This window comes from Heliangelus exortis, chromosome 8 (assembly GCF_036169615.1).
Source record: "Heliangelus exortis chromosome 8, bHelExo1.hap1, whole genome shotgun sequence".
In the NCBI taxonomy this organism is placed as follows: domain Eukaryota; kingdom Metazoa; phylum Chordata; class Aves; order Apodiformes; family Trochilidae; genus Heliangelus; species Heliangelus exortis.
The window spans coordinates 22594921-22608484 of NC_092429.1; the positions used below are offsets into that span (position 1 = coordinate 22594921).

A 13564-nucleotide genomic window follows, 5' to 3' on the forward strand; every position below is an offset into this window, starting at 1 on the left:
ACTTCAGGAAAGAAACCCTACCTATTTTTTCTCCAATTATAATAAAATAAATGCCAAAAGACCTGATGGTTATATCTGCCAAGACAGACACCAGTCCAAGAGACTGGCTAGAACCTCACAGCAGATCAGCCTGACAGGCTCCCAGATTACTCTTCAGTGTGTGAAAGTGGCAAGCACCAGCAGCTTAAGAGAAGAGAGAAACAAACCCCGGGTAGGCTTATAAAATATTTAGTGTAATCCAAAATACAGATTTACTGAAATCCTAGGGCACGGTGGGTTTGTTTGTTTTTTGTTTTTCACACACTTTATAGTACACTCCAAGTGTACCATATAAACAAATGTGTACCAAATAAAATGTCTCAATATTTGGGTAATCATCCAGTCCAAATTCAGCCTTGCTGCATTATTAGCCATTTTTTTTGCAGGAAAGAATTTCAAATTTTGTGTGCTTTACAGCATACTCATGGCAAGAGATGAAGGCTGGAAGGAAGATAGAGAGACAGAGGTACAGATAAGATTGTGATCATCTCCCTCTCCACACATGCTATCTGTGTGCCCAGCTTTACTTGCTGCTGAGGCCCTTTCAGTTCTGCAGCATCCCTGTGGGCAGGATGCAGCCAGCTTTTCCCAGGCACTGCAGCTGACCAGCCCCAGGGGGCTGCAGGAGGATCCCTGCTTTGTTCACCCCCCTTCCTTTGGCTCTGGGATGTGCAGGGATGGGCATTGGTCCCCTCTCTTCTGGCCCTTTAATCCAGACTGATCCTATCAGAAAGTTGAATTTAACAATAACAAGTTAGAGCTGCCCACTTCAACTGCTTCTCATGATACACAAAAATACAGAGTTGATGATGTTTTCTACAAAAACCTCAAGCTGTATGAAGTGTGTGGTTATAGGTGAAAGCCTGAAAAAAATTTCATTTATTTCAGTGGGAACTGCAAATGCTGGCTGCTAAAACACAGCAGAGCATTATTGCAAATTGCAGGCTGGGAAACTTGAAAACCAAGAAAACCCCATAGCTAAGGTTTCTGCTGCAACATTTGGTCATTTTCACTGCACGTATATACATTTTATTATTATTTAATCTATATCCTGTGAGGTGTGTAGGGTGTGTAATGAAGCCAAAATGATATTGCTTTGGAAAAGTTAGTATTTGTAATTTCCTGACTTTTGAATATTTGATTTTTTTCAGCCTCAGCAATGCACTAATGCTGCTTTATGTGTTTAATATATAATTGGCTTGATTTTTTCCTCCCTCGTTTTAACTGTTGATACCATGATTAGTTTCTGGAGGAAGAGTGAGAAGAGTGATGTTTTTTCTTTGGCTCAGTACCGCAGAATCTATTTTATGCCTTTTTTTCATTGCAGTACTATTCTGGTGGGGGAAACTTGGTGTAGGTGGGAATTTGGCTGCTCAGTGCCTTTCAGATGAATGAAACTTGGAAGTCTCTCAAGGACGGTGTTATTTTTCCTTCCTTTCCAAACTCGCTGGAAACACTCGAAGGTATAAAGCTTTTTATGTGTGTTTACGGGACGGTTCATTTACTCCAGCGCCTTTCCCCACCGCACCACCTCTTAAGCAGTTCGGGACGCTGTTTGTTTAACACTCGATAAAAATAAAGAGCTAAACAGATCACCGCAGGTTAAATTAACATTTATGACCTTTGGTATGAAAAGCTCCACTTTCCCCGCTGCGCATGAAGAATGTCAGAGGGATGTTAAGATCTGCAAGTTAAACGCGTTCTCCTGACTCATCTCAGGAGCTTGTTTTGCGGCGGGAGAGGTGCCCGTGAGGTAACACACGACCGCCGCCGAGCCTGCCGTACCTATGCGCTGCGCTACCTCTCCTACCAGAGGCCTCCGCCCGAACCGGCACCGACCGGGTACCCGGGGCAGCAGCAGCCACAGGCCGGGCTCAGCGCACCTGCCGCGGAGCTCACACCGCCCCGGACCGGGGCAAGCCCGGGCCCCCCGCCGCCTCCTTTTCGCCCCTGACCCTCCCCCGCCGGGCTCAGGTGACACCGGCCCCGGCAGCTCTCCGGGCCGCCGCGGAGCTTCCTGGTTCCCAGAAGGTGCCGGAGCGACTGCAACAGGAACTGAGAGACGGGGGGAGGAGGCGGTGCCGCCGCTCGGCTGCAGTCGCGGCCCGAGCCGGGGGAGCGGAGCAGCCATGGCCCGCCGCCCGCCGCCGCCGCCTCAGCGCTGAGCCGCCCCCGCCGCCCAAGGGAGCGGGGCGGTCGCTGCCCCCTCGCCCCCGCCGGGCGGGGCGCTTCTCCCTGGGGGGCGCTGGAGCAGCCGCCGGGAGCCCGCGATGTGACCATGGACAGCAGGTTCAAGTGAGTGGGGGCCCGGGGGGGTGTCCGACGCGCTCAGCTCCGCGGCGAGTAGGCCTCGCACCCGGCCCGGCCTGCCGGGCCCGATAGGCAGGAAGGGAGGGAAGGAAGGAGAGAGGGAGGGGAGGAGGGGGAGCCCACCCGGCGGGAGCGTGCGAGGGGCCGGGCGCGCCGCGGCCGCTGAGTGACAGCGGGGCGGGCGGGAGCTGCGCGCCGGGCCGCGCCGGGGCGAGGCGGGACCCGCGGCACGGGGGGGAGCGGGTCGCAAGCGGCCGTGGGGCGGTGCCCCCCGGCCCGGCAGAGGGGGAGGAGGAGGTGGCGGCGGCAGATCTTGGCGGCCGCTCCCCCACTGCCCCTCGGCGGCCCCAGCCCCTGCCCTGACATCGCCCCCCGCAGCCGCAGGGAAACGCAGTCCTGCGGCCGCCGGGCCACGCCAGGTCGGAGGCGTCGGTGTCGAGGCGGGAGGAGCAGTGGCTGCTTGGTCGGCCTGTGGCCGGTGAAGGCGGATGGGGAAATAGATGGTGGCGGCTCGCTCCTGAGGCGCCCACCCGGTGTGGCCGCAGCCCGCCGGGTCCTCCCTCGGTCGCCAGAGCTGCCTTAGGCCTGGGCGGGACCGCTGCCTGCAGTGACCCTGCCCGCAGCAGCTGGTGGAGTAAGGGCCGTGACATTAATCCCTTCAGTAATTAAAAACCTTCTTTTGGCCATTATGGCGTGGCAGGTGCAAAAGAGGTTTTTAGGTGTTTGGAAGCACTGCAGTCCAGCCTTACCCATCAGGAGCAGCGGCCTGGTCTTGCTGGCACTGGAAACCCGCAAGATGCCAAGCAGAAGTTTCAGAAATTGAGGAGAGTCTCTGTGTAAATACATAGTGAATAAGCAGGCTGTTTCCGAGTGAGTTGTAAAGGAAACGAGAGACAGTCTGACAATTCCCAAATTAGTTTGACACATTTTTGACACCTCTAAGTGTGGTGGGATGTGAAGAGTAGTAAACTTAGAAGCATTTTTCTGCAAAAGCAGATTTAGACTGGTATACTGAAAGAGGGAAGGCAGTGTTATTTCAAAGAGCTTTCTTCGTGATGGTAATTCAGCTAGGGGTTGAGCTAGAAGTCATTTGGTGTTTGTAACACTTTAACCAAGTGACATTAGAACCCCGGCATGGTGTGATCTGGCCAGGAAGAAGAGGAAGGGGAAACTGGCCCAAGAGTCTAAACTTGGTGCCTGAACTAGAGCAATGCAATGGAGAGATGTCACTTCTCTTAAAGGAAGGATTTTTGTGGTTTGCTTTTCTAGGTGGCTCAATGAAGCCAATCCTTCTTGGTTTCATTCTGAACCTGCTTGCCAGCCAGAGGAACAATGGGCAGAGTTTAATACCAGAATAAATCTCCAATGTCCTGGATTTAGGGTGTTGTAACTCAGAGCAGAATTTGATATCCTACACATGGGATCAGTAGATACAGTATTTTCCCAACTAAATGCTTTGAAATACGATGCAAGGAAAGACTGTGATATGGGCAGGTTATGTCTCCATAGCCTGAATTAGACTCTAATTGCATCTCTCAGTTGATGATGGTGCTGAGGTCAGTGGAAGCATGTACTGACTCAATTAATTTGTGACAGCTGAAATTTTTCCCAGCTCAGACTTTGGATTTAATTCAGAGTTTTCTTTAAAATGACAACAGTTTGTTAATTTGCTGAATGCTTTATTTGAAACATTCAAGAAACCTGGATGCAAGTACCTGATTTTTTTTTTTTTTTTAAATTTGCCTAAAACTCCAGCTGGCTTCAGTGGGGGCACTACCCAAGACAGGAGCTTTTTTTGTGGTTAAATAGATAATTGATATGGGTGTGGCTATACCACTTTTTATAGCAGTGTGCTATTTATATTTATAAAAGGCATAGAGTGGTGGGTGGTATAGTAATGGCTTTTAGAACTGTTTTTATAAATATATAAATACTTTAGGATTGGGTTGAGTGTAAACTGCTATTAGCCTGTGCAGTTCATGATTATCAGGTGTGCATTTGCTGAGGAGGTGAAAGAGGCATTGGCCATCCCACAGAGCTGACTGTGGTGGCTGTGGGAGGTATAAAGGCTCCATCTTCCTATCTTTCTGGATATCTTGGGATTGCATCCATCCAGAGTTATTGCATTAAGCTTTTCTCACTCCCTGAATCATGCCTGGGATTCAGCCTTTGAAGTCAAAATCAATGACAAAGCCAAGTGCTTCTCAGCCTTATAGTGGTAATCATATGCATTTGAAGGGTAGTAGCTAAATTCATGGAATTAAAATGGAAGTTTAATGATGGTCTATTCTTATTAAGTAGAAATAAAATGTAGGTTAAGAAAAGGCTGTCTGTGATTCTATTAATGTCTTTCAGACTGATTGCTAAGGATTTTAGTAGCACGTTTTTTAAGGGCTATTTGATGTATAAGGCAGTGACAGTATCACTTAAATAAATCACACAGTTCAGTTTGTTTATCTTCCTCATTCTGTTCCAGGCTGTACAGGGAAATGTAACTTTTTGCCTCTGCCTTAGAAGTAATCTAATATGGTTTTAATGAAAACTTAATTTTATTCTGTATAAATAGAAGGGAAATGATACAATGCTGTAGAAACACATGTGTAATTAATTGTGTTTGCTTCTTCTAGGGAAAATCCAGAACGTACCTTTGATTTGGTACTGAAAGTAAAATGCCAAGCATCTGAAAATGAAGGTAATATGCTCTGCCTTCTGTATTTATTTATAGAAATGAGAGGTGGAAAAAAAGTAGTTTGTGTCCTGAACTAGTGTCAATTTATGTTTTAAATTATTGTTGGATTTGGGTTATATTAGTAAGTAACTGTGATTATTTTATTGCCTTTTGAAATCTATTAATGAGTTGCTTCGTGGTTGTCACAGTTTTTATTGTTAATTTTCATTTTGGCTGTTGTAAAAGTATTTTTGTTCTGAGATAAACACTTGCAAAGCATGGACTTCAAATGGATCTTCTAGAGTTCTTAAGTCTCAAAATGTTGATTTTGTTTAAGATTTTTTGTAGCAGAATAGTTGACTTCTATCCGTGGATTGTTAGTTTTTTTCAGTGTGATAGGGAGAAACTAAGTTATTTTCTGAACAACAGAAAGAGGCTTTCTCTCTATCTCATGCTTGGCAGCTGCTTTGGCTTGATACAGGATATAAACAGCAACGGGTGCTGACTTGAGCTTACATTAACCATCAGTTCATGTCTCTATAAGCATGTAGTAAAAGAGATGTGGTAGTTCAAATCTTACTCAAGTCCTTTTGGGTAAGACGAAGGTGGACTTTGCACTGCTGAACTTCAAGTGACCTCTGGAAAGTCCATTGGAGGAGCTTGGTTCATGGTCTCATCTGAAGCTGTTGACCTTATAAAAACACAGGGAGAGAAGTTGTCTTGTTTGGGCTGTACAGTAGGCAGGTTACTCTGTGACAGCTTAATTAGAATAAACTACATTTTAAAACTGAGTTTCTTATTGTACTGTGCTAGTGGATGCTATTTCCAGAGCTTACTATTCCAAGTTAGAAGCCTGTAAAAGTTTATAGCCCCAAATTATTCCTTTTTAAAAATTTTTCAGTTTTGGTTAACATTTCTGTTAGTTGCATCATAGGTAGGTACCTAACATATTTGCACACCATTTTTGTTGAGGAAAGGTAATTTTAGAAGATAGTCTTTTCTAAAAGACAGGTCTTTTCTAAAAAGATCAGCAATTTCTAAGAAGTCTTTTATAAAAGATTAAAAGTCTTTTCTATACTTCTTGAGTTATATATTATCCATTACTGATATCTCAAATTCCACTGCTATTTTTTGTTTGTTTCTCCTTTTTTCAGAAGATTATTAAGTTGTGGAATAGCATCTTGGTCCTGATGCAGCCCTTAGGTATTTCTACTTTTTTTGTGACCAGCCAGCATTCCTTGCTGCATTTATTGCTTGCCTTTTTGATTTGTTGTTGATAAGTCATGATTTGGAGAATCAGCTGGGCTTTTCTAACTCTCTAATCATTGTTGGTATCAAGGCACATTTTACCTTCTGTGATCTCCCTCTTGCAGTTTTTACCTTAGTAATTTCATGCTGATGGCTGAGAAACCTGATGAGATACTTGGCTTCTGATCTGTTTCTTCTTGTGCCGTGCATGGAGTCTCTGCTTCCACCTGATGCCTCTTCATGGGGGCCTGCTCACATCTTGGGTTAGGCCCAACTTCAACCTGCAGATTTTATTCCCTTTCTTCCTCTCCCTCCTGAGAGCTAGACTGTTAATAATCTTTTCAGGTCTTAATCTTGGAAACTTTTTTCTTCTGTGATCAGAACATAAGTTTAATTCCTTTTATCTCTCTCTCTCGATGTCTGATTTTTGTTTGTGTCTGCTGCCAAAAGAAACCATTTCTTATTGCCTGCAGCTCTGTGAATGTCTGTCCACACCTGAATTCTGATCACAGTCACTTCCCCTGCCTCTCAGTGTAGATGTTTCATGCTGTTCACCTCTTCACCATTTATCCTCTGTAGAGAACAGTGAGTTAACGTGGACACTGTGTTGTGGGTGCACCCTCTTCTATTTCACTTTTTGCTGTGATCCCCTCTACCCTTTTTGGGCTCATTTGCTGCTCATGCATGGGGTGGCCAAAGGCAGAAAGGAGGCCTGGTACCAGCAGTGTTGGCTTCTGTACTGTGTGACCAGCAAAAGGCTTAGGGGTGTTTCAGCTGGCCCGGATGTTGTATGTGTTCTTGTAAGGGTCCACAGATCATGACAAGTACAGTCCCCTTTTACCAGTCCAGTTGTGCTGGCTGAATATGTCAGTCACCATCGTGGTGCACTTGGTGACCCATCTAGGATTTGTTTTAATTTCTTTGATATTCTATATGATTCAGATAACCAACTCAGTCCATTGAGGGCTTGACATCATATTTACATATGGCATGTGAGCACAGTGATGTATCAAATTAATATATCTAAATGTTAATGTTATTTAAAGGAAACTCACAAGGGACAGAAGTGTATTGTCTTCACTGCCACTTTAAGAAGTGGAGCACAAGGCTTGTCATGCTAAACAGGGACCTTTCAAGGTTGGTTTATTATAAGGCCTAACAAATTCGACAGTTACCCTGTATTGTAGGTCTTGCCTTTAAATAGATTTTCATGCTAGGATAATCTTTTGAATATATCATACTTGAAAACGTGTTCCATTCACCTGTTTCTTTGCTCATGCCTCTTTCTTTCTTATGAAAGAGATTTGTGTTTAAATAGGGGCTTTCTCCCTCGCATCCCATCTGCTCCTTGTACTTGATCCTCTAGCTATGTCAGGGCTGAATTTGTGACATCACTGTCACCAGTGTTGCCGTGGAAATATCACAGCCACAAATTACGATGTCCCTGCATGAGTGAGCAGCAGGAGAAGCTGACTGAGGAGAGAGGAAGACCTTGATGTGACCTATGTATCTTTAAGCTTTTTCTTTTCAAGCTTTACTGTAGCATGCATTTTAATTTCCCCACGCCAGCATGCGACTGTTCTAACAAACAAAAATTGAGGTAGCTCATGTGTAGCTGTTAGTAAGATGATGTTTTTACAAGGATGCTCTATGCCTGCAATAGTCTGATAAAATGAAAAGTTTTGTTGCTAAATTTATTATGCCTTTAGAAAAGTATTTTAAGTTAGCTTCTTAATTGTAGCATAACTCTCAAGAATTGTTAATTTTTCAGATCTGACAATGTTCTAGAGCTCTTCCAGCTGTAAAGAATCATTCATACACAAGTGCAGCAAGGTTTATATATGTTATGAAGTTTGTTCTGAAATCATTCAGTCACTCCACTAATTATTTCCAACATTATTTTCCACTCAGTGTAAATACCAAAGAGCTTTCCAGTAGATTAACATTGATGTATCACTTCATGTACAGTGGATAGCAGTACTGGTTACAGGCTGAGCTGTGCTAGCATGTCTTTAGTTACAGCTTGATCAAAGTTCTGTTTTCCCCACTGGATACCTGGGTTTGGTTTTTTGGTTTTTTTTTTTTTCTAATTTAAGAGTAGCTTGCATACTTGAAGATGTATGTCTTAATGCTGTGTTCTTGACTGAGCAAGAACATCCTTTTGGGCCACTCTGTTTTAACACTGTGCAGGAGTGCACAATGGCATTGCTGGAATAGTGACCTTCTAACCCTTTTCTCATTTTTGGGGCAGGAGAGATATATGTAAATATAATTTATGTAAATAATTGAGCACTCTGTTGAACTAATAGCACAAATTGTAACATTTTGCTGTTGCTGGCAAGTTTGGGTTTTTTTTATGCTTCATTGGGGTTATGTTAAAAATATGGTTATTAGAGGGACTTAATGCCTACTCTTAGCACAAAACAGGACATGGTTCCCTCAACAATTTAGAATATATTGCTTAATGTGTTTTTAGAGTAAATGATGCTTTTGATATTATACTACATCTAAGACTTTAACTTGAAAATTGGGTTTCTGCTGAGTTTATACTGTTGAGGCATATAATCCAAAGAGGAGGAAAAAAAATATCTTTAGGACCAAGGTCGACTTAGAGCCTGCATCATAACTTCCAGTCCTTTGCAGCGTGGTGGAGATAAGTGTAAATGATTATGTTATGTTGAAACGTAGTAACCAGTTAGTCTGACAGCTTGTTATTGGGAAAAAAACACAACAGGATTCTCACAAGACTTTGAGATGAATTCACGGCTGTTCTCCAGCTTGCTAAGTAACTGGGAGATGAGTGCTCAGCTGTTCTAGCTGCCCAGTGTTTGTTAATTTTGAATTTGTCTTGCAGTGTCAGTAGCACCTGGTAGCAAAAGCTTTTATATTGCCTCCCAGGCAGTTGTAGATTTTTGTGATTCTTTCCTGTGTCACTCCTTAAAGGACAAGGAAACAATAGAAACAGCAAATATGAGTGCCCCAGCTACCCATTTCAACATTGCCAGCTGCCTTTCTCTATCAACTTTTCACTTTTGGACCCAGAGGACAAGTTGATAACAGGTATTAACATTATTGTAACTGTTGTTTTATTTTGAGGATGGGCATAGCTCTTCAGGGTAAAAATATGGAAGTTGTCTGTGCTTCAGGCTGAATCACCCTTTCTAGGTATCAGGAGTAATGTAGTGTTACATTTGTCCTGAGTGTTTCGAGATTGTACAACAGATTGTACAAACTGTGTCTTCTCCTGACACTCTCTTGTCTCATGGACGTTTTACAGCACCTGGCAGTGTAAGATAAACTTGAGCCTAGAAATTGGCTGACCAAAACAGTCTGCAACTTTTTTTTATTTTTAATTTTTTTCCTACCCAGGTCCCTCCCTCATGGAAAGTTGGTGTTTATGAACTTTCCCACAGGATATTCAAGCACAAGTCCTGTGAGGAAGGGCTGAGGGTGTTCAGTCTGGAGAAGAGGAGGCTCAGGGGAGACCTCATCACTCTCTACAACTCCCTGAAAGGAGGTTGGAGCCAGGGGGGGGTTGGGCTCTTCTCCCAGGCAGATATCAGTAAGACAAGAGGGCATGGGCTTAAGCTCTGTTAGGGAAGGTTTAGGTTGGATATTAGGAAGAAATTCTTTACAGAGAGGGCGATCAGACATTGGGATGGGCTGCCCAGGGAGGTGATGGATTCTCTGTCCCTGGAGGTTTTTAAGAAGAGCCTGGATGTGGCACTCAGTGCCATGGTCTGGGAACCATGGTGGTAGTGGGTTAGGGGCTGGACTTGATGATCTCAGAGGTCCTTTCCAACACATCTGATTCTGTGATTCTGTAAGTACAAAGTAGAAGTGCCAGTGCAATCTTTGTGAAGAGTGCATGTTTACCTATGTATCTATGCAAACACAAGCATACGTAATACATCCATACACACATCCATGTCTGCACTTTAGATTTTAGTTAACTGTATGAAGATAAAGTTGGTTGTTTAACTCATTCTATGAACTGTATATCCTATATTGATTTTTATTAAAACAGGATTGCAGAGGCCAGACACCAAAGACAAAGTAAATATAGCAGCTGGCAGTAGAAAAGCAATATGCAAAAACTTTTGTGAACATCAAGTCTTCAGCATTTCTGTTTATGGCTTCTCAAGAAGATGACTCAGATTAGTTTCAGTTTGTGTGGTTAGGAGAGTGCTGTTTGCTAAACCTTCATTTTCTTTGATTATAGCAGATTTGAAAAGCAACAAAAAGGGTTTGGAGTGTGCAGGTCACTCAAGGAAACCTTGCAAGATCAAGGAAACTAAATGTCATGGCTTGGGTCTAGGACTTCTTTAGTCCTGACTGTTGGAGTTTGACTTGAAACCCCCTTTGAAATAGCTGTTAATTTTCTGATCAAGTAAAAAATAGTTGTTTGAAGAAGGCTTGAAATTTGGTTGCTTTGTCTCTGATTTCCTCTTTAAATTCTAGGAAGCCTTCTGTAGCTCTAGGACTAGATATGTGTTTTCTAGAGAAGGTTTTTAATAGGTTGTGCTGAATTGCATGAATTCCTACTGTAGTTCATCTTGCCTTTGCCAGAATGATAATAAATCTTAGTGATTTATCACTAAGCATAATGTCTAAATCTTAGCATAATGTCTAAATTATTTTTCTTTAAAGAGTCTTCAAGAAATTTTCAGGCAGAAGCCATGAAATACAGTTTAATTGTGTATTGGTGGAGTTAAAAACATTATGAATTAAGTCCAGGAACCAGACCAACAACACAAAGTTCTCTGTGTGGGGTTTGACTGTGGTGTGTAAGATGCTACTCATAAGATACATATAGTTCCAGGAAGGTCCTAATGCTGAAAAAAGAGTTTAATGCAGTTGGTAGCTGTGGTAAGCTGTGTAGCTTGGGTAGGGTTTTTGAGTCTTCCAAAGCTGCTTTCAGGACTGTTTTTTCTACTTATTGTTCTTCTTTTTGCTCTTTGTTTTTTCTTCCTCTTTTTTTCTTTGCTGTAGAGAGCTGTTTATTTGCCATGACTCTGAGACTGTGGGTGTAACATGCTGATCAGATAATTCTTTTCCTCTGCTGTACTTTCTTTTTTTTTTTTTCAAGAGCATCACTTGAACCTGATTAAAAAAGATAATTCTTTCAGTGTAACACATGAAGAAGTCTGCAGGTTTTTTTTAGAAAAACAATTAAAACTTTTGATATAATCTTTATATACTGCCAACCTTTTTCATTGTTGGTTTTAACTGGAAGGACACAGGTTCAGTTTCCCTAACTTTTTAAGGCAGTCTGTGTTCTTCAGGTGATTGTGAAGAACAATTATTTTTTGCTATGAACTAGATAAGCTTTCCTACAAGTCTCATATTTAGTTGTATATTTTTAGTTGCAAATATGTGTTAGCATATTAGAATTTATTTTACACCAATAGCACTTTTTGTTGAGATTTTCCAATGGTGATACCTAAAATTCTTTTACAGTAATTTTTTGAGGATGATGCAGATGTTTTGAGGGCAAAACCAGGTAGTGCCTGAGTGCACTTTCATCCATTTTGACAAAATCAAGGAATATAAGCCAGTTTGTCTGAAGCTCTCTCATGTACAAGCACTAAAGCACTAAGCATACCTGCAAGTCCTTCATAATTTACAATCTTTTGTATAACTTTAAACCCTCCAGCTGAATCTAAATGAATGTTTTCATTATATTCAAATTTCTTTCCTTTAATTGGGAAGCTCCTCAGGGTATGAACACTGTCTGCTGTGTGTTTGGAATGCCACTGGCAAGGAGTGGGTGTTGGAGAATTATGAACAACAAAAACAATTAATGCAGCTGTGATTTTGCATCTAAGATAAAAGCTTGCCATTCTCATGCTTTTTACCTTTTGCATTCTCCAGTGACTGAGAAATGAAGGGCAGTCACTTCAGCTTCCAGCTTCTCTTCACAAATGCAAAAGCGTGGTGGAAAATGTTGCTGCTTTTCAGTGCCTCGTTTCCTACATTTTTGTGCTGTTGTATTTTTAAAATTTTTAAAATTTTTTGTCTTTCCCCAACCTACAGAGATTCTTGGATGTCTGTGTAATTTGGAGGTGGGTGCAGATATGTGTATGTAGGAGGGAGAAAGGTGAGAGCTGCTGGAGAAATAGGTCAAGGCAGCTCTTGCTCCTATCTCCTCCACATTCTTCACTGGGGAGAAGAGACCTCAGTGGGAGAGGAAGCCCCTGCTCCCCAGCAGCTGGAGGAGAGTGCTGGGAGCTCTGCTCTACTTCAGAGATTCCAGCTGTAGTCATGTATGTGGGGGGCAGGCACTGTGGTATCAGTGCTGGTAGAGATTAATTATTCTGCTGTGGGCATTTGCCCAACTGTGACTTTTTTTTTTTTTTTTTTTTTTTTTTTTTTTTAAATGTAATGCCATATGTCCCTTTTAGCAGTGTGATTGGGTTTTGGATAGTGAAATTAAAAGGGAAAAAACTTGATGAGTAAACTAATACAAATATTAAATTGTTGTAAAAAGAATTTTGTTTAAAATTCAGTACAGTGAACATACTAGCATAAATATAACTAGATGTAAGCCAAAACCAGCAGCCTGCATCATGTAATGTAGTCAATCACTGTGAAAATTGATGTTCCTGTGCTTTTTTTCAATTTTAATTTTAGTTTCATTTTAGTAGTTAACTATTTGAGGTGGCTGCCTGGGGGATAGTTTGCAGGCTGTTAAATTGCTTGCATTCAGACGTGTTAAGAGTTTGCATATTTTTTTTTTTTAAGCTAATGTCAGCATGCTTCTGCCCTCCCACACACTGAACAGTCCATCTTACACAGAGTTTGTTGTTCTTTAAGGAGATGTTATGCAGCTAGCTCCTTCATGTATGGCTTGTCTTTCACATACTGAGGATTTAAAATCTGTGTAAAAGCTTTGAAAAATGATTAAATTTTGAATGTTTAAAATACTTTCTTCAAAACCATAAGACAATTCTCTCTCTAGCACTGGAGGATTTCCTGTCTGGTTCACAGGAACAGTATTTTTAATTCTTTTTTCCTTTGCCACTAATGATATTATCTGGGGATGGAGATACATGTAGATGCACATGCTCATCATATAACTGTTGGGATAGGTACTTCTTTTTGTAATTTAAATAAAGCATGATCAGGACTGGAAAGGTAAGAGCACTAAAACTGTTTGTGAAGGACTTAAAAGCCCCTGAAGACCCCTTTTTCCTAGTAAAGTGCTATTGTTATTCCTTAAAATAATTTGGTTTAATAAGAGCAATGTGAGCATAGCACCTCTTTGCAAATAAAGTGTTAAGAATATGGGTTTTTTGT

At 42.0% G+C, this 13564-nt stretch overlaps 1 protein-coding gene across 4 annotated transcripts in view; it reads left to right on the forward strand.

Annotated features, from left to right (window-relative positions):
• The first annotated feature begins 1703 nt into the window (after positions 1-1703).
• Positions 1704-13564, forward strand: part of DENND1B (DENN domain containing 1B) — a 167310-nt gene continuing 155449 nt past the window's right edge. For 2 of the 4 annotated variants that reach the window (XM_071751047.1, XM_071751048.1), the window contains exons 1-2: positions 1704-2334; positions 4977-5041. In XM_071751047.1, the coding sequence (XP_071607148.1) occupies positions 2318-2334; positions 4977-5041 (82 nt within the window). In that variant the 5' untranslated portion in view covers positions 1704-2317. Of the gene's footprint in view, positions 2335-4976; positions 5042-13564 lie in introns of those variants that run through there. The other 2 variants (XM_071751050.1, XM_071751049.1) reach the window with 2 other exon arrangements.